The sequence below is a fragment of the Lissotriton vulgaris genome, chromosome 7 (assembly GCF_964263255.1).
Source record: "Lissotriton vulgaris chromosome 7, aLisVul1.2, whole genome shotgun sequence".
Classification (NCBI taxonomy): domain Eukaryota; kingdom Metazoa; phylum Chordata; class Amphibia; order Caudata; family Salamandridae; genus Lissotriton; species Lissotriton vulgaris.
In genome coordinates, this window is record NC_141695.1 from 248,228,268 (window position 1) to 248,251,332 (window position 23,065).

Here is a 23,065-nt window from a genome sequence, read left to right on the forward strand (position 1 = left end):
GTACAGCCCCCAATGAGACGGTGGCGCATTTTCTCTTTGGCTGTCCGACATACAGGGTCGCTAGGAAGGTATGGCTAAAACCACTATGCAAGGGGCTGGGCCTTAGGTGTCACAAAATGGCTTTACGGGTCCTCTGCACTGACACATCCTCTACCGCTATGGTGTGCGGGACAGCCAAATACTTGGGTAGTGCATGGCAGACACGTACAAGGAGGGCTAACCCACCCCCGATCCAACCTAATTGACAGATGGCCCCATGGCAGGATGATTACCTTGGTTTTTATCCATTGTTTTATGGGTATATTTTTTGTAATTTTAGAATTTGGGTAGTATGCAATGCTGTATGTGCATAAGGATCGGTGGGTTCCTGGCTTTTACCCTTTTAATGTATTGTATAAACTGTTTATGATGAAATACTGTATGTACATAAGGATTGGTGGGTTCCTGACTTTTAGCTTTTTATGTACTGTATAAATTGTACACATTTATGATGAAATTTGTTATCGAATAAAGCACTACCTACCTACAATGGAATAACGAACACACAGGTATTGCATCAAGTTTGGAGTAGGAAATGACATAGCATTAGACGAGTAGAGAATGATAGTTAAACACGTCACTGTGAAAACATGGATTGACGGTACACTGTAAAACACTATCATCCATGCAAGATGTCCATAGTTTCTCTTTTGAGATACAGACACCATGACAATGTACTCACTATCTCATCACCTGACTGACCAATAATAATGCACTTAACTGCTGTCCCAACACTCTTGCCATTCCAAATGCTTTACCTGCAAATATAATCCCCTCCAAATCTCCCACTTCCTCGTCAATCCTACCTGCTCCTTCCCTTCATCAGTACATTTTCACTAATGGACAAACCACAAGCTAAGCATGCGGAGTGCTTGAGCAAGACAGAGATTCACACTATTCAGGACATAATATCAGAGGCCACTAGTACTGTATGAAATCGGGGTCATGGGTCGGATATTTGGCCCCATGATTGAAGAAATTAGTTCAATACATTAACATTGAATTGGTTAACAGCAGCCCTCGCACAAATCCCCTGAGCAATTCTGCACAGACAGTGTTTTCAGATTACTATCCGTTCTTCTAGATGAGTTTAGGGATACAGTGGCAATCTAAATAATTATTAATTTATGAATAACACACTCAAAAATAGCACTAAGAAATATGGACACTTAGTTTAAAATGTAGATTTTTAAATCGTCAGTCTAGTGCATAAAAAGTCTGGTAATCCCAGAGAATGTAACAATAAAACTAGATAAGTATGTGAAAACAAGATACACATTTCGAACATTGTTAGCGAGTTTCTGACAGCCTAACACCCAAAACAATGCTAAACCTTAGCTATAGATTTGAATAGCAAAACCTGCCTTGTGACTAGTTGTTTTACAGAGCACACATTTAAAGAAATGGTTGCTGCTATTCCTTACCTGTGCTCTGCTGTAAAAGCAGGATATGTGTTCTAAATGAAGGACACCTTCGGTATGGCTTCTGGAATCAACTCTTTATCTGAGAGTAGGGGGCTTGGCAATCTGGCGCATTTCTCCCACAATAATTCTGACAAAAAATCTCTCCAAATCAATCATCAAATCCTGGAATATTTATCCCATTGGACCACTCATTTTATCTCATATATACAAAATGAACAGGCTAAATTAATATAATGCAAAATATTACAGATTGATCCACATGTTCACATTAAGTATCAATCTTGTAATGGCTGTGCCCATTAACATCACATGTGACTTACAGGTTTTTTGGCATTGATGATACCAGTATTTTTGAGGGAGCTATTAGAACTTCACACTTTCTAATAAAGATAATGAAAAGATGAGAGCAAGCATGGAAGAAAAACAGGCTAATGGAGTTAGCACTGTGAGAGTGCTCATAACAGTACAAGCAGCATATTTTACAGACATGGGGCCAGATGCACAACCAAATTGTGTGGTTGTAAAGGGGATTTCAGCGCTTCCAGTACTGCAAAACATGTCAGGCCAATGTACTAAACCTATTTTGCGAGTCGCTAATCAATTAGCAACTCGCAAAATAGGGTTAGCAACTCGCTATAAGGAGGGGGCATGGCAAGGGTATCCCTTTCTAATAGCGACTCAAACACCTATCTCAGAAGGTTTTGCCACTGCAATTGCGGTTGCAAAACACTTGCAGTTTACCACTCTTCTCAGTAGGGTGGTAGAGCACTCACAAACCAGAAGGGGTCCCCACGGGACCCCTTCCCCTTTGTGAATGCATGCACAAATATAGGGACCACTGCCTGCTCTTAAAAAATAAAACTGTATCTTTAATTTGTATTTTTTAAATGCATCCTGTTTTCCTTTAAGAAAAACGGGCTGCATTTAAAAAAAAAAACCTTTTATTTAAAAGCTGTCCCAGACATGGAGGTCTGCTGACCCCAGCAAGCCACCATTGCTGGGACTGCTAGCCATTCCCAATGGGGTCGCAAATTCAAACAGCCTTATAAATATGCATGAGGCATGCAATTTGTGACCCCATTGGGAATCGCAAACAGTGTCTCACACTGTTATGCATCCCAATTAGCCAGTCGTAAATGTGACGCAATTTGCGACTCCCTAATTGACGGGTCGTACATCTGGCCCCTGGTCCACATTTCACAACTGCATGGTTTCGATGAAGTTTGCAAGACACCACCTTACTAAGAAACCAGCTGGGATAACCATTGCACAGTTACTTGACAACCAACACAATAAAGATAATGAGACTACACTTTGAATGCACATGCTACACACACACATATTTTTAACATTGTGGGGACTTGTGTTCAGGTCCCCACAGTGCAATTGAGTCCTCACAGCATGAGTGGATTATCATACCTTAGTCATCCCAAGGATCATAACACAGACACAACACTAAAACAGTTCTGTGGAAGGTTAAAGAATGAACCTCTCTAGGATCACCTTCCATTGGAACAAAAATCTTGAGCACCATCTGTGATACCCATCAGAGCTATGTTAAGCAAATTAAACAGCATTGTTATCTGTGTAAAGCAGATCAACACGACCAGTAACTTTCACCAACTTCCTAATGCAATCCATTTTGCAATATACAATATGCCATACAATCCCTCACTCACTGATGAAGAAATGACTAAATGAGTCATTTAGAAATAGCTCGAAGAAGGGAATCTGCTCAAAACTAGTAATTGCTCTTCCCCAATCTGTAATACCCTTACCCTAAGCATGGATGGGTCACCTCTTGGATTCTGGCTGAGAAGATTCAGCTGGCCTTGGGTTTGTAACATCGCATCCTATTGTCCCATTCTCCAAAAAGAATTAGCTAACCAGGCAGAATGCTCACTCTTATCTGCAACCATCATGAATGGCATAATAGTTCCTAATAGGAAATTAAGAAATAACCTCCAAATGCGCCAAGAAACTCCAGGTGCACCACAGGCATTCATTTTTTGCTTCAAGATGACATATCATCGGATATTAAGGGAAAGTTCCCTGCGGACATGGCGGAAAACTAAAAACTGATTGGTGAGCCTCTACATGGCTTAAAGCATATTTGTGCAGTGAGGGGATAACAGATCTTCAGCCCAGAAAAGGTATAAGAGCGAAGTAGAGGACAGGCTTTGATCTGAACAGATCATATGCTTGGGAGATGGATTACTAATATGGTGAAATAGCAAGGACGCTGCAGCCTTTACTGCATCTTGTATATTTTGATTGATATGAAGAGGAGATTGGGCATTCCATTCTAGTCATATTACTGTATTTATCTCTGCAGGCTTTGAAATTTCTTTCTACTGAACATGGTGCTGGAAAATATGATCTATGGCAATCTGAATACAAAGAAATATTTGATGAAGTGCATTTTCCAGATAAAACAAGGTACGTCAAATATTGGAAATGTTGGACAGTCAGGAAGTCACCTTGCAGTGGCCACAACTGTCCACAATGCAAACAAAGTGTAAATAACAAACAACCTGGGAAAATGACTAAACATTGGCACTCCATACATTCCATATGTGTAGACAATTTTCTCTTATGCTTGTACCTTTTCATTTTAAAGAAGTGTGATAATGTATACTCAGACCAAGCCCTTACCATTCACACCATGGCCACCATTCTTTATTTGCTCCATTTGTCTTTTCTTCTAAGTTAAATGATCAATCCAACAATAAGCATCACTCCAGAATGTGTGGTGGGTTCCGGCAACTGCAGAAGGTGTTCTATTTACTCTGCATCTTTTTCTCTTGAATTAATACATGAATGTACTAAGAATGTTAAATACTGGTGATTGGTGTTACTATGTAGGGTAAAGGACTAACCAAAATGAGTCGCTTTTAGTAGCTTTCAAAACTACTTGTACTTTCCTTCAGTACATCTCTGTTGGAGACTCCAGAGTGTAGATTCTATGGCAGGACCGGAGGCTCAGAATATGCTTTTCTTTCTCTGCAATTTATTACAACAGAAAAAACACAGCAGCCTCAGAAAAGCTTACAACGAAAAAAAGCTTATACCTCAACAAAAGTAAAGCATTATCCATAAACACAATCCAAGAAAAAAGTCTCTGGGACTACAACTCCCATCATTCCAACATTAACAGTCTCCACAGAGTCCTTCCATTATGTCCATAAACCATAGATAGGCAGTCCCTTCTCCATGTTCCCCATCTTTTGGCGGTGGGTTAGCGGCCTTTCAGGGGGCGTGGGAGAACCTTACAGCGGATGCGTTGGTGTTGCAAACCATCCACGGATTTCATATCGAATTCTTCGACCAACCCTATCAGGTGGGTACCACATGGCCTTTAACCTTCTCGGTGTCCGATGCTCAGTTGATAGACGAAGAGGTCGCGGAGCTCCTCCACAAAGGGGCCATTCGTCAGTCAACTCGGCACCCTTCAGGGTTCGTCAGCAATCTTTTCTTGGTAGACAAGCCCGGCGGTGGCCGTCGTCCGGTAATCAACCTCAAGGAATTCAATGGATGGTTGGTTTACCGTCATTTCGAAATGGAGGGGATTCATCTTCTTCAGGATGTCCTCCTCCCGCGAGATTGGATGGTGTGGTTGGACCTCAAGGATGCTTATCTTGTTGTTCCAATCTATCCACCACTCTGTCGCTTCCTGCATTTCCTCTGGAGGGAACGGGTGTTCGAGTTCACCGCCCTTCTGTTCGGTCTGTCCTCGGCCCCGTGGTGTTTCATGAAAGTGTTACATCCCGTGGTGGAGTTCCTGCGGGGGCAGGGGATACGCCTGATCGTCTGTTTGGACGACATCTTGCTGATGGCGCAGTGTCCGCACAGTTTGATTTCCCAGCTGCGCCAGACTGTGGACCTCCTGCAGGAGCTCGGTTTTATCATCAATGGCACCAAATCCGTTTTAGTACCCTCTCAGAAGGTAGAATTCTTGGGGTTCGTCATAGATTCCGTTGACGCTTCCCTCAGCCTTCCATCGCGGAAGTTGTCCAAAATCAAGCATATCTTGCGGCAGACAATAGCAAAGTCCCACACGTCTTTACGGCAAGTTGCCAGAGTGGTAGGCCTTCTATCGTCTTCGATCCAGGCCATCTTCCCGGGCCCTCTTCACTACAGGGCCTTTCAGCGTCTCAAGGCTTACCATCTGCGCAGGGACATGTCTTACGACCAGATGGTTCCCCTCTCGGAGGAGGTGAAAGACCAGATGTCATCCCACATGGAAGCCTGGAATGGCCGAGCGATCTTCGGGTCTACCCCGGACCTCATTATCGAGTCCGATGCCAGCAGGGTTGGTTGGAGGCTGCGCTGTGGAGATTTTTCTACAGGCGGCACCTTGTCGTTGGAAGAACAGAAGTTGCATATCAACTGTCTAGAATTTCTGGCAGGTTCGTTCGCAGTACGCTGCTGGGCCGGAGACTCAGTGAAGTCGTGTGTGCTGTTGAAGATGAACAATGTGTCAGCAGTTCGATACATGAACCACCTAGGGGGCTCAAAGTCCCGGGCACTGGGGAATTTGGCGAAACAGTTCTGGGATTACTGTCTGGACCGTCACGTTTCAGTGACGGTGGAGTACCTGCCGGGCCAGGCCAATCAGATTGCGGACTGGCACTCCAGATATCTTCGGGACTCCAGTCTGTGGATGTTCAGGTTTTTCACTGGCTGAACGAGCTTTGGGGTCTTTTCTCAGTGGACCTGTTCATGTCCCGCTTGGACCATCAACTTCCGAGGTTCTTCAGTTGGAGGCCGGACCCGCTGGCTGAGGCCACGGACGCTTTCCTCCAGGACTGTAGCCAGGAGAGGCCCTTTGTGTTTCCCCCCTTTTCCATGGTGATGCGGACGGCGGCTCAGGTTCGCCGGCAGGTGGTGGAGCTGGTTCTGGTGACGCCGCTATGGAGGTAACAAGTCTGGGTTCCAGTTCTTCTGGAACTTTCCTGGGATTCTCCAATCCTGCTCCCCCGGTTTCCTCACCTGCTTCTCAACCCGGATCGGGAGCGGCATCATCTCATTGTTCAGGGCTCTCTCCGCCTAATGGCATGGAAGTTTTCAGGAGACGTTGGTCGCTCCCAGGCCTTTCGAGATCGGTTGAAGGACTTTTGTCCAAGGCCTGGGTAGTCAGTACGTCGAAGCGCTACAAATCTGCTTGGTCTAAGTGGGTTCGTTGGTGTCTTCAAATATAATTTTCCTTTTTCCTCCTTTTTTTTTTTTATTAAATATTTTTTTATGGCAATTAATAATAACCCCTCCTATTTTTGGGTAGGGAGAAGATTATACAAGGATTAAGGGATAAATGGGGATAGTAAAAACAGAAATCCGCCCAGCCTAGCTACAATAAGGGCTTATAAATCGATAAAATGGTAATCCTGTAAGGGGGAAGCGGTCGCGTAGTGAAAAACAGCTGTACGCATTGCAAACTGCCCGATATCTCGAGCGTGATCAGCTGTTAGGAGACGGCATTGCTAAGTGGGTATAAAGAGGAAAGACCACTAGCAACCACACAATGTTGAGTGTGTGTTGCCGAGGCTCCCTCTTCTAATTTCATACACCGAAGGAAAGTTCGTAGGGCCTACTCCTCTGAGGGAAAGCGAGTTCTAGTCCAGAGCAGAGGAACAAAGCACTCTTAGTGCGTGCATGAAGGAGAGAACGAGCATAAGCAAGTAAGTCCAAACCCCAGTGAGACCCGAGTTTAAAACAAAATAAAGATCGAGGGACGTGGGAAGAGAGGGTGGGAGCTGGCCTCCATAAATTGGATGTCGGAAGACCGAGCGAAGAGGGGGGTGGGAGGGGATCCAAGCCCAGCAGTAAACAGTGACATTATTCAAGTCTAAATAAGAGAAGGCATGAAATCAGGTAATATACGATCACAGCAAAAGAGGTATCATAACATCCTGATTAAAATAGATCATTACTAAAACAATGTTAGAAAGTGATTAACTACAAAATAAAATCCTGCAAGAGATATCAAGGTATTAAAATCACTGAGCATGAAAGGAAGCAGTATTAAATGCTGTCAAGAGAATTAAATGTGTACAATAAATAAGGACATAGTATCAGTAAAAAGAAATAGTATGAATAGATATATTATAAAAGCCATCAATAACAATCAGTGAGAGGAATAAAAGATTAACTTATCTGCTTGGAGCCACATTTAAAAGAGGTTGATTGCCTAGTGCTCATGCCATTTATTTATTTTCTAACATTTTATAATGGTCTGCATTAAAAGTTGTATGGATAATGGTAGCCTCCGGTCTTGTAATGAAATATGTATGCTAATACCATGCATACATCCCTAAGTCTTCTCGACTCCCCCCCTGTTTTACACCCTTCATATGTGTCAGACATCCCCATCACTGGACATGTTTTGCACTCTGATCACCGACATACGTATGCTGTTAAACGACAGTATTGTGCATCTATCTTTATGTAAGCATTTGTGTAATAACACCAAGCATCGAGTGGTAAAACCATGGCACAGTTTCCGTGAGAAAATGTTAATCTGTTTTTCTTCGCACTGGAAACGCTTTTGCCCTCGGATGTCAGGCTGTGCCACTGGTGACGCACTTTTTCCTTAGACGACCCTTCACCCTTCTATGTTTTTGATGTTTAGATTGTGCATGTTGTAAAGCAGTGAAGTTTGTGTGTAGCCGTGGCGATTGTAGGGAGCTGACTGTTGTAAAGGGAATCAAGGAGGTAAGTAGCTGAAGGTTATTTGAGACCCTCTAGGTTGAAAAGGGGGCTGACATTTTTAAGGGAGCTTATAGATGACTGTAAGGGGGCTTTACAGGGGCTTAGTTTGGTTGTAAGGGAATGAGTTGTAAGGGGCCCTAGGGTTTGTATGGCCTCTGTTTATAAGAAATGGGGTTTGGACATATTCGAAGTATACCTACTTGTAAGGAAGTACAAATATAGTTCTATTAACTGTATATTCAATGGTTAACTTACGGCTACATGTTCTTGCAAGCATACGGCCTCTAAATCTAGGCAGATGTTTATTTTCTTTTCTTTATTTTTTATTTTTGTCATGGTCAGGTCTGTTGCTTTGACAAAGTTTGTGTATTTATGAATTGCTTTGATTACAAGATACGGTAAGACAGCTAAATCTGTCTCTGAGCGAGACATAAAAAGGAGAGAGGTGAAGTTTTGAGAAATATATCGGAGAACATGCAAAGGGAAAACGACAGAAGCTGAAAAAGAAAGATATAAGTTGGGATGAAAATAGATGTTTGCAATTGCAATGCAATGTATTGTTGTTTTTTTTTTTAACCTGTGTTTATGATTGCTGCTGTACAGGCAAACGCACTGCTTGATACGAAAACTCCAGCTGCTAATTTATTCTGTACCATTTGTATGAAAGCTCGTGCGCACCTCCACAGGAGCCCTACTTTAGGTGTCTGTTCGGTGCTGGGAGTGTTCCCCATAGTAAGGGACGGCGTTGGAAAGAGATCAGAAGTACAATACATTCAAAAATCGTGAGTGGAAAAAGTAACTGCAGTGATTTGTTTTAGATCACCCCCAGTCCTTTATAATAATAATTTTTCTTAAATGTGTATTAAAAATGAGACTGTTATGTTGTGTGGCTGTGACTGAGTACAACGCTGGATGAGCTGTATGCCTTCATGAGTGAGGGTTGAGTTGAGTTGAGTGGTGTGAATACACTGGATGAGTGGTTTGCCCTTCTCAGTGCATGGAGAGGAGTCTACATTTATGAGTGTAGGGAGAGCGAAACAATGTGCATCTTTGAGTGCAGTGCAAGCAAAATGTTCTCGGGGTGGGGTGAGGGGTTGAACTCCCCCAAATCCCTATAGGTGGTTCGGGCTTGCACTCTGCGCATGCTTGCCACAATGCAGTACTTACCCCCCACTACTTTCAAATGTCACCACCCGCCACTGCCGCTAGGACAAAGCCTGCACAACGAGGAAATCAAAATTGGCATGGGACAAACCAGCTAGCTTGATGACAATGGAGAACTGTTACACATCAATGGAGTCCGCTGCTTCAATGGAGGTGTGCCTCTTACATCGCGGTAAACATTCAGTTGATATGGACGGTTGTTCAGCCAGCACACATTTAAATATGACAGGTGGACTCCATCAGCTCCATGGACTACTTGTAACTCCCACCACAGGGGATGATGGGAGTCCCGCCAAGTTCTAAATTAAATACCACCAAAGAAATTGGAGGTATCTCAGATTTGAATTTTGGAAGATTTATGCAAAAAACTCAGTGATATTGCTGGTCTAATGATCATAGTACATCAGGACCGAGGCATGGTTAAGGGCGGACAGCATTAGAGCTTAGGTCGGATCCTTCAACCAGTTTCAACTCGGTTGTAGATTTTACAATTGGATGTATGGCCTTGTGAGAACAGTCACCTCAGGGTGGTCTTCCCTCAAATCTTTTAACTTTTTTCCTTCATTTCTGCTGGCCTTAAGATTATGTGCACTTTATCCCTGCTAACCATTGCTTGTGTGCTTGTACACACTCCCTAAACACTATAAAATGTCTATAAACCTAATTGGTTTATTTAATTTACTAATGAGTCCCTTGTAGATTGGTATACCATATAACCGGAACCTGTAACTTAATTGCTACTAGTGGGATTGCAGCACTTATTTTGTCACCCACTGAAGTGGCCTCTTATAACATGCACCAGACTTGCCATTGCAGGATGAATACATTTCTGAACTGCTAATTTGACTTGACAATGTAACCCCCTTGCCAAGCTTTAAACTCTCCATTAATTGCATATTCGCCCCTAACGTAGGCCCTCAGTAGCCCATTGGACATTGTGCATTTTAAATAAGTTGGACATGTTTTAATTTTTACATGTTCTGGTAGTAGAAAGCTCTTAAGTTCACTTTTCACTATGTAGGAGATAACATTGGGTTGCCTTATTACATTTAATAAGTTAAACTTCTAATTGGGATCAGATAGCCTTCCATGTTTGGTATCTATGAAATTGTAATTCAAAATCCTCTTTAATGGTAAAGCCAGATTTTAAATTGCCACTTTTAGAATGTGGTTAAAACCACATTCTATCTAGCTGTCCATGTACACAGTTTTTTATTTAAACAGACTAAGACAAAACATTAAATATATTGGTCTACAGTATTTTATTTTATAGTCCTTTATATTTTTTATCGTTCATTTACCAATATTATTTGTGATATCAAAAATCAGGGAAAAACACTTTTTTAAAGCATATGTGAAATACATAAAAGGATAGTGCAGATACATGAAACATCATTACATTTCTAATTTAGTAAAATCAGTCAACGATTTCAAATGAAAGCAGCAGTAATACAAGCAATACATTTTGCAATTAGTGGATTCTTTATCAACCCTAACGCCTAACGTAGGCCCTCAGTAGCCCATTGGACATTGTGCATTTTAAATAAGTTGGACATGTTTTAATTTTTACATGTTCTGGTAGTAGAAAGCTCTTAAGTTCACTTTTCACTATGTAGGAGATAACATTGGGTTGCCTTATTACATTTAATAAGTTAAACTTCTGATTGGGATCAGATAGCCTTCCATGTTTGGTATCTATGAAATTGTAATTCAAAATCCTCTTTAATGGTGAAGCCAGATTTTAAATTGCCACTTTTAGAATGTGGTTAAAACCACATTCTATCTAGCTGTCCATGTACACCGTTTTTTATTTAAACAGACTAAGACAAAACATTAAATATATTGGTCTACAGTATTTTATTTTATAGTCCTTTATATTTTTTATCGTTCATTTACCAATATTATTTGTGATATCAAAAATCAGGGAAAAACACTTTTTTAAAGCATATGTGAAATACATAAAAGGATAGTGCAGATACATGAAACATCATTACATTTCTAATTTAGTAAAATCAGTCAACGATTTCAAATGAAAGCAGCAGTAATACAAGCAATACATTTTGCAATTAGTGGATTCTTTATCAACCCTGCTGCCCACTGGGAACCCATGTTTTAACTCCAGAGGCTGTATATTGCCTACCCATTCCCCTAGATTGGAATTTAATGAATTTACATGTTCCCACGTGGAGGTAGTGGAGGTAGTTCCAATGCGTTTCGATCCCCAGTGTTATTCTTGGAGTTCTCTTCAGCGCATTGATTGGGTGTGATCTGAAATAAAAAAATAGAACGTTTTTAATTTCTACCATATTATTTCAATTCTAATTAAAAATGTTCATGTTTTTGACTAAATTCTTGGTACCTGCTGGGTCTGCTAACTGAACATCTTCGTCTTTACTGAAGGGATGACTAGGATTCTGCACTAAATTCATTTGAATCTCCTTCGCCAAGGTGCTTGTGACCATCTATAATTGTACAGAACAGCATCCTATTTATCCTGAAAAAGATGAACATACCACTTACTCACTGGATTGTTTCAGTATTCAGCGCTTTCCAAGCAAATCCACAAATCAACTGGATCAGGGATTTTTGGTTTCCTACTGATTTATGGTCAAAGGTCTCGATGTTACTGGAAGTGCATTGTGGGTATTGTAGTTCATCATACCTGATGCATGTTTTTAATGATCAGTCATTGGGTATTATATTCTCCCTATCTCCGACATTACCTTTGAGGCCATTGAAAGGATTATCAGTATTTTTTTGCTTCTTTTCATTGCAATACTGCCTCAGTGTCTCCTCCTCTGTGATGCAGTTTTATCACGCATACTGTCAAATCCAGTTGTTTCTCACTATGATTCTGCTTTGGGAGGGCTAATCTCTGCCCGCACAATTTGTTGACCAATGCTACTAATCTTCTTCATGGTGAACAGAGGCGGCTGTAATGGATATTGCAGATTCCTTATAAGATGCCAATTTTTGAGAATAATTTGTCATAATTTATATGTGTGTGGACCATAAGTAGATACACACACTAGTCTGTCCGTTCGTGGTTTTACTTTTTTGTCAGGATGTACTCTTGATATGTACCAAGGTCCCTTCATCGCGTGCTAGATACGTCTCCTTGGGTACCCTTGATCTTCTAATTGGTCACATAACACCCCAGCATGTATTTCATAGTCTTCCTTTTGGAAGCAAATTCACATGATTCATAGTAGTTGCCCATAGAGCAAATTATCCCTTGAGTATCTCAGGTGATAGCACTTATAATGAAGTATGATGTTCTTATCCGTAGGTTTCCTGTGTACGGTCATGGTCAATTCGCTTTCAATGGGGTTGACTTCCACATCTAAGAATGTTAAACTTGTTCTGCTCCTATTTAAACTAAATTGTATGTCTGGATGTCTACAATTTAACCACCCATGGAATCATGGAATCTTTCTAGTTCCTCTTCTGTACCACTTAATTTTTTTTTTACTATTATTTTCCAAATAACATCTGGTAGTTTAACATCATTATACATTTCCTTTACATGTACCTGCCGCCCTTCTTGCCCCTCCCCTTAGATCCAGCGGCTCATAACTTCAGGAGCAGCTTGATATGACCATATGATCCCTACTGCCCTTGCCCAGAAGTGATTTCCTTAGACTTCCTAGAAGGTGGCATTGGCTAGCAATCAATAATTAGCACCATGTCTAGTACAGAAATAACCTGTTAAATTTGAATTAAAGCCAGTATTCCCGGGTCTCCCTCCCATACCCCCAACCACCGGTGTGCCCTAACAAGGCTTAAACCAACTACATCAGGTCTTCTAACCGCAAGCAAGTATTTGCCCAATTCACACCCAGCCCCGAGACCCTACCAATTCACACCCAGCCCAGAGACCCTACCAAAAGTGTGGAGCAATTGCTTCGCTCCTTCTACCACCGATTCCGCGTATGCCCAAAAAGTAAATCATCGGCATACAGGGAGATTAACTGCACTTCTCCACGGAGATCCAGCCCAGGGTAATGCCTCCCCGGTCTGGCATAGGCTGCCAGAGTATTAATGGCTAAAGCAAACAGCAAACAGCAACGGGTATTAGGTATAACTTTATTGCATGATTAATTAAAACCTTTGCAAACAAGTGAAATATTAATTCGCAAGATACAGCTTCTCCTTAAAAAAATGTTAAAAGATTACAAATATGTTGTAGTTCGTTAAAATTGCAAAGGAGTAAAAATGTATAGGTAAAATAGTTCTTCTTAGTAAAAAAGATAAGTCAGCATAGGGCTTGTTCTCATTGGCGGATCCACACCAAGAAATGATATTTGTGGAGAGAACGAGACAGTGAGCTCACACCCAGGCCATACTAACTGCTAGGAGCTTAGCAGCCAGGGAGGTATTCATAGGACTTAGTCAAAGCGCTAGTAGAGACTGTTGTTGACCTTGGCACAAAGGTACGATAGCCATAGGACAAAGGCCAATGACTTGGGGGTCTTCCTGACTTAGCTTAGCGTTCGCTTCCCTCATAAAGCGAACAAGGCTGCAGGAAAGACGGATGTTGCTGTCCTCAAAACAGGCCTTTACCACTTCCCTACAGGATCGAACCTGACTTGCAATCAGGAGCTGTTTGAGAAACTGTCTCCTTTCCGCTCTCAAGCCGTTGCATATGCATAGTAGATGTATTATATCTTCGTTTAAATTTCCACACAGTCTGCAGCAGTTGGTAGAGGTTGTGCGTTTCCATGCAGGAAGGTGGGGCTTTGCTGGTAGGATTCCCAACCTCAGATGAAGGAAACGTTCTTTTGTTGATCTTGCGAAACCTGTTCCTAAGTATGGTTGGGGCTTTGTTGACACATAGCTCTGAATTACGAACCAGCCATGGGATCTCCTACTAAGGGCAGCTTTGTCTTCTGCGAGAGATGCGATCTTTACTGATTTATTTACCAGGACCTTAAAACTTTTCTGGGATGGGCATAAGTCCCATAGGTCCTGTAAAGCTAACAGCTTGATTGCTGATTGGAGGTAGGTCTTCGCTGGGCTTTCATTTCTCTTGGAGATTTCCAACCACAGGTATGAGTTCAATGTGCCTGGCGTGCCCCTCTTTTTTTTGAACCAGCAATTGACGTAGGCCCCTTTCCGCGAGATTTCCTGCTTTAGCAGTCCAAATTCTAATCCTATTTGCGCTGGTGAGGTAAATTGCAGAAGATTGAATATTATTCTTAGGGCCTTAGCAACCACAATGTCCAGGATGACTTCATCTCTACCTCTCATTGCTTCGCTTCCGTAGGTGATGGAGGAAAGGAGGTGCGCTCGAAGCACTTCTAGCAAGGGGAGAAGGCTAGGGCCAGTTATTTTTTGCTTGATGTTTTTTAAAGCAACTGCCAATACAGTTCCTCTGCCTTTAATAGAGGCTTTCCGTTTAGAAAATGAGCAGTTTCTTTTGAATATGATTCTCAAATACTTGTACTCCTCTACCGGGACCAGCAGCCGATTGTTCATTGACCATCGTAGGTAGGGTTTATTTGGACCTTGGTTTAGTACCATTACTTTGGATTTTTCCAGATTTATGGTCAGCCCATTTTTATCTGCGAAGGTACTTGTGATGTTTATCAGATGCTGGAGACCGATTGGAGTACGGCTAATTAGTAGGAGGTCATAGGCGTACAAGAGGTTCGAGAGTGTTAAGCCCCCTAGGTTTGGTGCATGATTGTTACAGTTGTCCAAGTTGGTGGAAAGATCCAAGACAAAGAGATTGAACAAGTTGGAGCCAGTACACAACCCTGCTTCAGCCCTTTGGTAGTAGGAATTTTTCTAGACAGCGTGTCTCCTGCTCCAATTTTAATCTGGACCCAAGTTTCAGAGTGGAGCAGGATTAGCTGGTTTAGAAGATTTGTAGGGATTCCCCACCTCACCAGATTGGCCCAAAGTAGCGCCCTGTCGATGCTATCGAAAGCTACCTTATAATCAATAAAGCAGACGAATAGCGGTTTGTTCATTTTTTTGGCGGCATCAGACAGGAGGGAAAGGGCGAGAATGTTTGTTGAAGTCCCCAAACAGCAACGGGGGAAGCGGGCACCCCTGCCATGTCCCCCGCCCCACCAAACAAGAACTGGAGATCGTCCCGCCTGTCCTTACCCGAGCCGTCACCGATCTGTAAAGAATCTCCGTCCACCAAACAAAGGACTCCCCTACACCAAATGATCGCATGACCCCAAAACAAATAGGGCCACTCTAGGCTGTCAAATGTTTTCTCTATATATACTGAGAGAGCAGCTGTAGTGGGGACTGCACTATAATCTTCTCCCAGGATGTGGAGAAGACACCACACATTAATTGCCATGGTGCGCTTCGGGATAAAACCCGCTTGGTCACTATGGACCAACTGCCCCATATACGGGAGGAGGCGAGTCTCGAGGATCCTGCTGAGTATTTTATAGTCGGATGTTAACATTGACAGTGGGCGATAAGCCGTCTTATTCAGGGGGTCTTTCTAGGGTTTCAATAAGGGAATAATTATAGCCTCTCGAAAGGATGCAGGCAGCCTCCCCAGGTCCCTTTCCTGCAAGCAGTTTAGGGGCCAGTATATCAACGTACACCGACTAGAATTCAAACGGTAGCCCATCGGTACCTAGAGTTTTATTACGTGGCATATATTTTACTGCGCCGCGTATTTCCCCTACAGTAATCTCCTGTCCCAGTGAGTCCGCCTGGTCCTCCAGGAAACGTGGCAGAGGTACATATGCTAAAAAGTCCTCCAGCCTTGCGCCCGTGTCCTGTAGCTTACTCCTATACAAGTCTGCATAATGTTCCAGGAACATCCAATTGATCCCCTTCTGGGAATCCTCCAGTGTTCCTGTAGTGGGAGCCAAAGCCAATATAGGCGTAGCCCTTGGGCTGTGTTGGCTAATCAGCCCAGCAGAGGGCCAGCTCTATCTCACTCTGCATGCGCCCGGGCCAAGTATGCTTTATAGTCAAAGCAGCGCAATCTCTCTACCTGTGTCGCCACTCCCTCCCTTGCGGCCAAAACCTCATGTATCCACGGGTTCTCGGGCCGGGCTCTCTCTGCCTGCCACAGCCTCAATTTCTCCCTCTCAATATCCTGCAGTATCGTTTTCCGCACTCACACCAACTTGGTAATGCATAAACCCCGTACCACTACCTTAAATGCATCCCACTCCAGTGCTAAGGTTGAAGCTGTACCCTCATCTTCGAGGAAATATGGTCCTATATCCTCCTGTACCTCTGAATGAAATACTGAGTCTTCCAGTGCTTCTGGGCATAATCGGCATGAAGGAACTACAGGCCTCTCCCGTGCCCATTGTATCACCAACAGCAATGGGTTAGGGTCCGATATCGTCCTTGCTAAATATTCACTGTGTCTGACCAACGTGTGAACATCTGGAGTGCATAGGATGGTGTCCAGCCATACATATGAATCATGTAGTGCAGAAAAATAAGAATTGTCCCGCTCCTCTAAGTGCTGCGCGCACCATGCGTCTATAAGCCCCCATTTATCTTGCCAGTCTTGTAGAACCTTCGAGATCCGGTGTATAGGTGCTTCCAGCAACAGAGGGTGAGACCTATCCATCACCGTATCTGTAATAGAGTTAAAGTCCCCACCCAATATCAGTCAGATAGGGTGCCCGCTTCCCCGACAGTCGAGCAAAAAAGGCCACCTGTTCCACATTAGGGGAATATGCACTACATAACGCCACATCCCTCCCATCCAATCACCCCATGACAGCCACAAATCTCCCCTCCAGGTCCACTCACTGCTGTAGCCGCTGAAAAGGAACCCCCGCCCTGACCATATCAGTGTACCCCTAGCAAAGGCTGAATGAGTCGTATAAAAAAAGCTGCTCCTCCACCTGCGTTGCAATGACTGCCCTTCATTGCGATCTACATGTGTTTCCTGGAGGAGAGCAATCTGCACTCCTCTACGCACTAAGTAAGCATGCACCTTGTGGCGCCGTAACATGGTATGCATACCCCGTACATTCCATGTAATACACTCCAATTCAGGTTATGCCCCCTTTATGTCGATCATTCCTCATCCTGAGCTGCACACCCTCAGTCGGCACACCAGTGGTTCTAACACCCCACAAAAACCCCCCCGCAAATACCCAACCACCCCTACCCAGAACAGGCGCTAAACAGCTATTACCCATCCAAACTAGTACCTTACTATCCCTCTGGTCTCTACCAGGGATCCACTCAAAAATCGGAACCAAGGGGAGGTGCCCTAGTGCGGAGAAGATCTGATCCACAACCCCTGTGAGTCCTAGCACCATATCCCACTATAAAAAAAGCTTCTGCCCTTCCGAAAGGGCCCCAGGTAGAGGCAGCCACAAGATTCTAATGCCCTCCCTGCCCAGTTATCTCAGATGCCACTCCTCCCAATTGACCCCTTAGAGGAAAGGGGGCCCAGCATCATTCCATCCCTCTCCCAAGTCCCAGGATCCAAGTGCTTAAGTTCAGGCATAGACTATCTCATCTGCTGTCACAAGCGTGATATGTGTCAGGGGGACACTACCTGTATCTGTCCCTTCAGACTCTGTGCCATTCAACCTCTTTTCCGATTCAGTCGCCCCCATCGACCCTGCTCCTTTCGCCTGGCATATCTCCGTCACTGCCTGCAGTGCGGCTGATCTCTCCTGCTCTGTCTGTGTCAGTGGGTTTCCGCGTACTAGTGCAGGTCCGCCTGGTGCGTCTCGTGAGGGGTGGGTGCAGCGCTTCCATCTGCTGCCCCTGTACGCTTCTTGCTTAGCCTCTTCCTGCATGGTAGGATTACAGCCAGATCCATGCCTCCTCGGTAACAATGTGAAAATATATTTTACTGTCCATTATCACTTTTAAGCGCGCTGGAAACATTAGCGAGTATTGGATGCCTTCGTCCCAGAGGGCCTTCTTAACTGCCAGGCAGCGCGTCAAATGTATAACCCAGGTACAGCAAACCATCGTTATTGTCCACTCTATATGTGTCAGCGTGCGAGCCTTATTCAGGAGCAGTTCCCTATCTTTGTAATTTTAGTAGCTGAGCCACCACTGGCCTGGGTGGTCTTCCAGGCGCCAGCGGTCTGGCCGGCACCCTGTGCGCTCTTCCCAGCTGTAGAATGGTGTCAATCCCTCTGTGCCCACCTCAGTCCGCAGCCACTGCTCTAGATAGTCCACCATATTGCCCCCTTCCACTCCTTCCGGAAGGCCCACCACTCGTATGTTCCGTCTTTTGCATCCTTCAGCATCTTTGGCTCTCCGTTCCAGCACTTGCAACCTGCTAGTGACATCCGCCAACTGGGTCTCCATGACTTTCTGTGAGGGTTCAATGATCTCTAACATTGTCTAAGTGTGTTTCACTCTATCGGCCAACTTAGCATGATCCGCCTGTAGGAGGCCCAAACCCAGCGACACCTGGGCAATATCCTGCTGAATTGCATCTCTTGTGTCCGCAATGGACTTGAGTATTTGGTAAATTTTTTACTGCTTCGGCCCCTCTGGCAGCGATTAGGCCAACTCGTGCTTACGTTGTTCTGCAGGCTTGTCTTCTTGCTCCGGTTGGGTCCCCCTGTCGGACTCGTGGTTTCCCCATATTTCTTGCCTCTCCACGCACTCAATTGCCGTCTGATCCCGCAGCACCTCCCTCACCTCATCGGCCGCAGCTGCGGCCCTCCAGCAGCCAGGGAGAAAGGGGCCCTCGCACAACAGTAGCTGCTCATGGCCGTCAGACGCTCCCACCACTGATCTCCTGGGTCCTGCTCACCTCTCCTCAGCACCCGTGTTGATGTCCGAATGAGGGTGGCCCTCTTCCAGGCAGCTCGAGTCTGTATCTTCCACTAGCATTCCTTTAGTCTCCCCTGGCGCCTATACACACCACTCACAACAAACAGTTGGGGAAGGGTCTAAGGGCGGGTTTACCGACCAACCAGGTATGCGCCCCAAACACAATATTATAACAACAAATAATACCTGGGGGTCAAAAAAGTGATAGTAAGTTAGACAGAGTGGATCACGAAACCAAAACTACGCAAAAAACACCAGTGAGAATTTCATGCAAGCTAGTGACTGCAGGCCTAGTCAAGGCTCAAGAGCAAATGGAGAATAGTTCCCATCAGAAGCCACACTGTGGGAACTATTCTCCATTTGCTCTTGAGCCTTGACTAGGCCTGCAGTCACTAGCTTGCATGAAATTCTCACTGGTGTTTTTTGCGTAGTTTTGGTTTCGTGATCCACTCTGTCTGACTTACTATCGCCTATACACACCAGCCAGCCCTTCTCGGGCACAGTCCCTCAAGTATCACCACCTGCCACAGCGATGGTCCTCAAGATGGCCTCCAATGTTACTGCATCTTGGGCTCTCCCAGGGAACGACCCTCCGTCTCCATGGCTCAGCTCTTCCCAGCCCAAAGGGCCCTGGACAGGTACCCGGTCCCCAGGCCGTGCTCCCGACCAACGCGCTGCATTCATCATTACCCTACCTCTCCAGGCTGCTGAACTCCACACCTGAAAATGCCTCTCCCACCGTGAATGCAGTTTCTGAGCCGGCTCCTCGCCCCTGGGGCTCCCCGCAGAGGCAACTGTTCCAAAACCTCCTCTCCCCTGTATGATGTGGTGATCTCTGGTGGTGGCATGGTCGGTTGGGGAGCGCACTGGGTAAGATGCCCCCATCACAATGCTATGTACACAGCAGGACCCCTGTTTATGAACAACACGCTTTGCGTCAGATTTGCTATTATTTGTTTGTCTTTATTCACTGCTTCCCCCTCCATTACAATACAACCCTGTATTTCTTTATTTCCACGTACAGTGGTTAATCCCGGGGGCTCGCTACAGCTGCCTTTTAAAGCACACAGCAGTTTCCGGGACTAAAGGTCACGGCAGGATGAGGGCGAGGGGTTGGAGCAGGAGAAGGACAATGGGAAGTGGTTCAAAGAGTTCTAATAAAAAGAGGTGGAATGGTAAAGAACGCGAGAGCTAAACGTGAAAACGAAAATTGCGGAAAGATTTCCTTTACATTTAGATGATTAAGCTACCTTTTTTTAATGCCACGAAGTGTACAGCACTTTTGCGCAGAGGGTTAGATATCTGTAGTGCAGCAAGTGGAGTCGCACCAGCGCTTAGGGGTATACAGCATGTGGAGTGGCTCTGGAGTCTAGGAGTATGAGAGACCCTCATCACCCCATTGGGGCTGCATTTCCCTACCTAACTAAAAAAGGAGCCCAGACCCCGTTGGGTCTACAACGTTCCATCACAAAGCTCAACGATTACATCTGTGCACAAGGGCTCCAAATTAATTATAAAAAAACGAAGATTGTCTGTTTTGCCTCTCGGCCAGGGAGGAAATCCTTTAAATGGCACATTGCAGGCAACACATTAGAGCAGACTCCCACGTATAAATACTTGGGAGTTGTAGTCGATGCTAGGTGGTCGCTGAAAGATCATCAGTGTTACAGAAAGGCACAAGCTATCAAACTACGCTTCGCCCTAAATTTGCTAAAAAGAAAAATGAATTGTCCATCCAATTCGCACTTGTTGAAGATAATATCTGCAAAATTTCTCCCATCTCTTACGTATGGATCGGAGTTGTACAAGGGAAAAGATGCTAATTTTTTGAACACACAACAATCAGAATTGTTCAAATACATTTTTCAGATCCAGAGGTTTATATCTCAATCCCAGATCCGATTGGAATTCGGTCTACTAAACCAGCACCAAATCAGACAAGCAGCCATATTAAAAACATGCTGGAAATTAAGAGCTGCTGAAGAGGACACCCTTATGGGCCATTGCTGGACTGAGATAAACAACCAGAGAAAGACACAAAATTCATGGAAAAGGGTATGGGAGAACGCCGTCTCGAGCCTTAAAATGGAAAAGGCATGGAACACAAATCAATCATTTGTGGCGTTCAAAAAAGAGACTAACGCAGCAGCAAAGCAAATATCATGGACAGCAGACAAAGCTGCCATAGCAAACAAAAAACATGGATGGACTGTGTTGGCCACGTATGGGAAGCTGGAGCCACAACCATATTTAGTCAACCATATATCCCCAGCTGCCAAAAAAATACTTTTAAAATTACGGCTGGGAACCACCTTATTAAAAAATCATACAGCTGCATGGAAGCAAACATGGCTGATTCCCGTTTGTAGACTATGCGGGGAAATGGAAGAATCCTTGATGCACATATTGTGTATTTGCCCATTTTTAACAAATTTGAGACGTTATTTTCTACTGCATGTTTTTCGACTTTTTCAAATTAGATCATGTCGCCCGGCCGTCATGCTGGCCCTGAACAGCTACCAACTGCAGACAGCTTGTAGGGCCGCTAGATTTTGCCAAAAGGCACTTCAGCTAATCATGAACACTGAGGTAAAGGACTGCAAAGGTCCGAATCCGACTGTGTGAAGTGCAAGCAAAACTGCAAAAACATTATGTACACAGGCATTTTAGAAAGTTTTTCTACTTCAATGTATCTTTAGTTGGTATACTTTAATTTTAAAGTACAAGTTGCTTCTTTTTATATGAACAATATTGTAAAGGTTTTAATTAACTATATACAATAAAACTTACTTACTAAAAAAGGAGCCCCCTCCCTATCCTCAGTTATTTGTTATAGGGCCCATGGCACCCTTTCTACACCGCCGTTGGTTACCGAGTTGCCCAATGAAGCCCCCTTTCTGTACAATCGTACCTGCAGCATACAGGGGCGTAAAAAAGGCCCGCCCACAGTGTGGGGCCCTAAGCTCCAGGGGCCCCCCAAGAGCACTGCACTATCTGCTACTATGAATGAGTCTGAACTCAAACAATCTGATGAGAGACGGGTCTTGCAAGGTTCCTGCCTGTACGTAAAGGACTGCACTTAATATTTTGTCACAGTTTTTAACTATATTGCTTTATGGCATCTTCCAGTCACGATATAAAACAAAAGTGTGTTAAGACCCTTCCTGTCTTCCTATTCGAAAAGCTTCTTTCTTTGTCACAGCTGTAAATTCTGTAAGCCATTATTCGAAGCTGTAACCCTCCTCACACTCCTTGCGTAGGCAGAGGCAGCAATATAGAGACGTTTTAATGCATGGGCAAAGTCAACCTTTCAGGGCCCCCCACCTATAGAGCAAGCTTTGTTAAGAGGAGAGTCTTGCCCTAATTTTGAAAAAACACATATCACTATTCCTGAGTATTAAATAAAAACACATTTACAATTTGGACGAGTGAGCCTGTTCACTGTCACTGACCTGGCCAAAGAGGGCATGAAAGAGCTGAAATTGGATCATACATTTAGGGACCCCTGTTCTGGACAGGGACCCCCAAAATTTGGCCCAGGGCACCTACATTTTTTTAAGATATCCCCGATAAGGTAAGACCCTTTATGGCAGTAGAAAAGGCAGAAAAATGTAATTGATTTCAGATGTGAAGCTATTCCCCGAGGCTCTCATACACACACACCAAACCATGTCACAAATGTTTGCCAACCATCAAGTGACAGTCCTGCTACCTGTCAAGCTGGGAATCACTGTAGCATTAAAATAAAGACAAAACTCCAATGCAAGGGAAGGTCTGCCGAGCACAGTTCAAGTATAAAATTAAGTAGCAAAACAAGAACTAAAATCTCTCTGCATTACATGTTAAACAAAACATACAGAACCTGATCAACCCAAATCTGTGTATGAAAGTTCCTAACACAAGAGGACAAAGTGATCACAAGAGAACCACAGCATTTCGGGCAACTACCTTGTTCATTCTATGTGCACTTTCTA

The 23,065-nt window shown here is 44.1% G+C and overlaps 1 protein-coding gene across 3 annotated transcripts in view; it reads left to right on the top strand.

The window, feature by feature from the left end:
- The window catches only part of LOC147701307 (putative methyltransferase DDB_G0268948), a 214,079-nt gene that overhangs the window by 142,420 nt on the left and 48,594 nt on the right, over nucleotides 1-23,065 (top strand). For all 3 annotated transcript variants that reach the window (XM_086928622.1, XM_086928620.1, XM_086928621.1), the window contains exon 5: nucleotides 3,799-3,902. In XM_086928622.1, coding sequence (XP_086784748.1) covers nucleotides 3,799-3,902 — 104 coding nt within the window. The remainder of the gene's footprint in view (nucleotides 1-3,798; nucleotides 3,903-23,065) is intronic.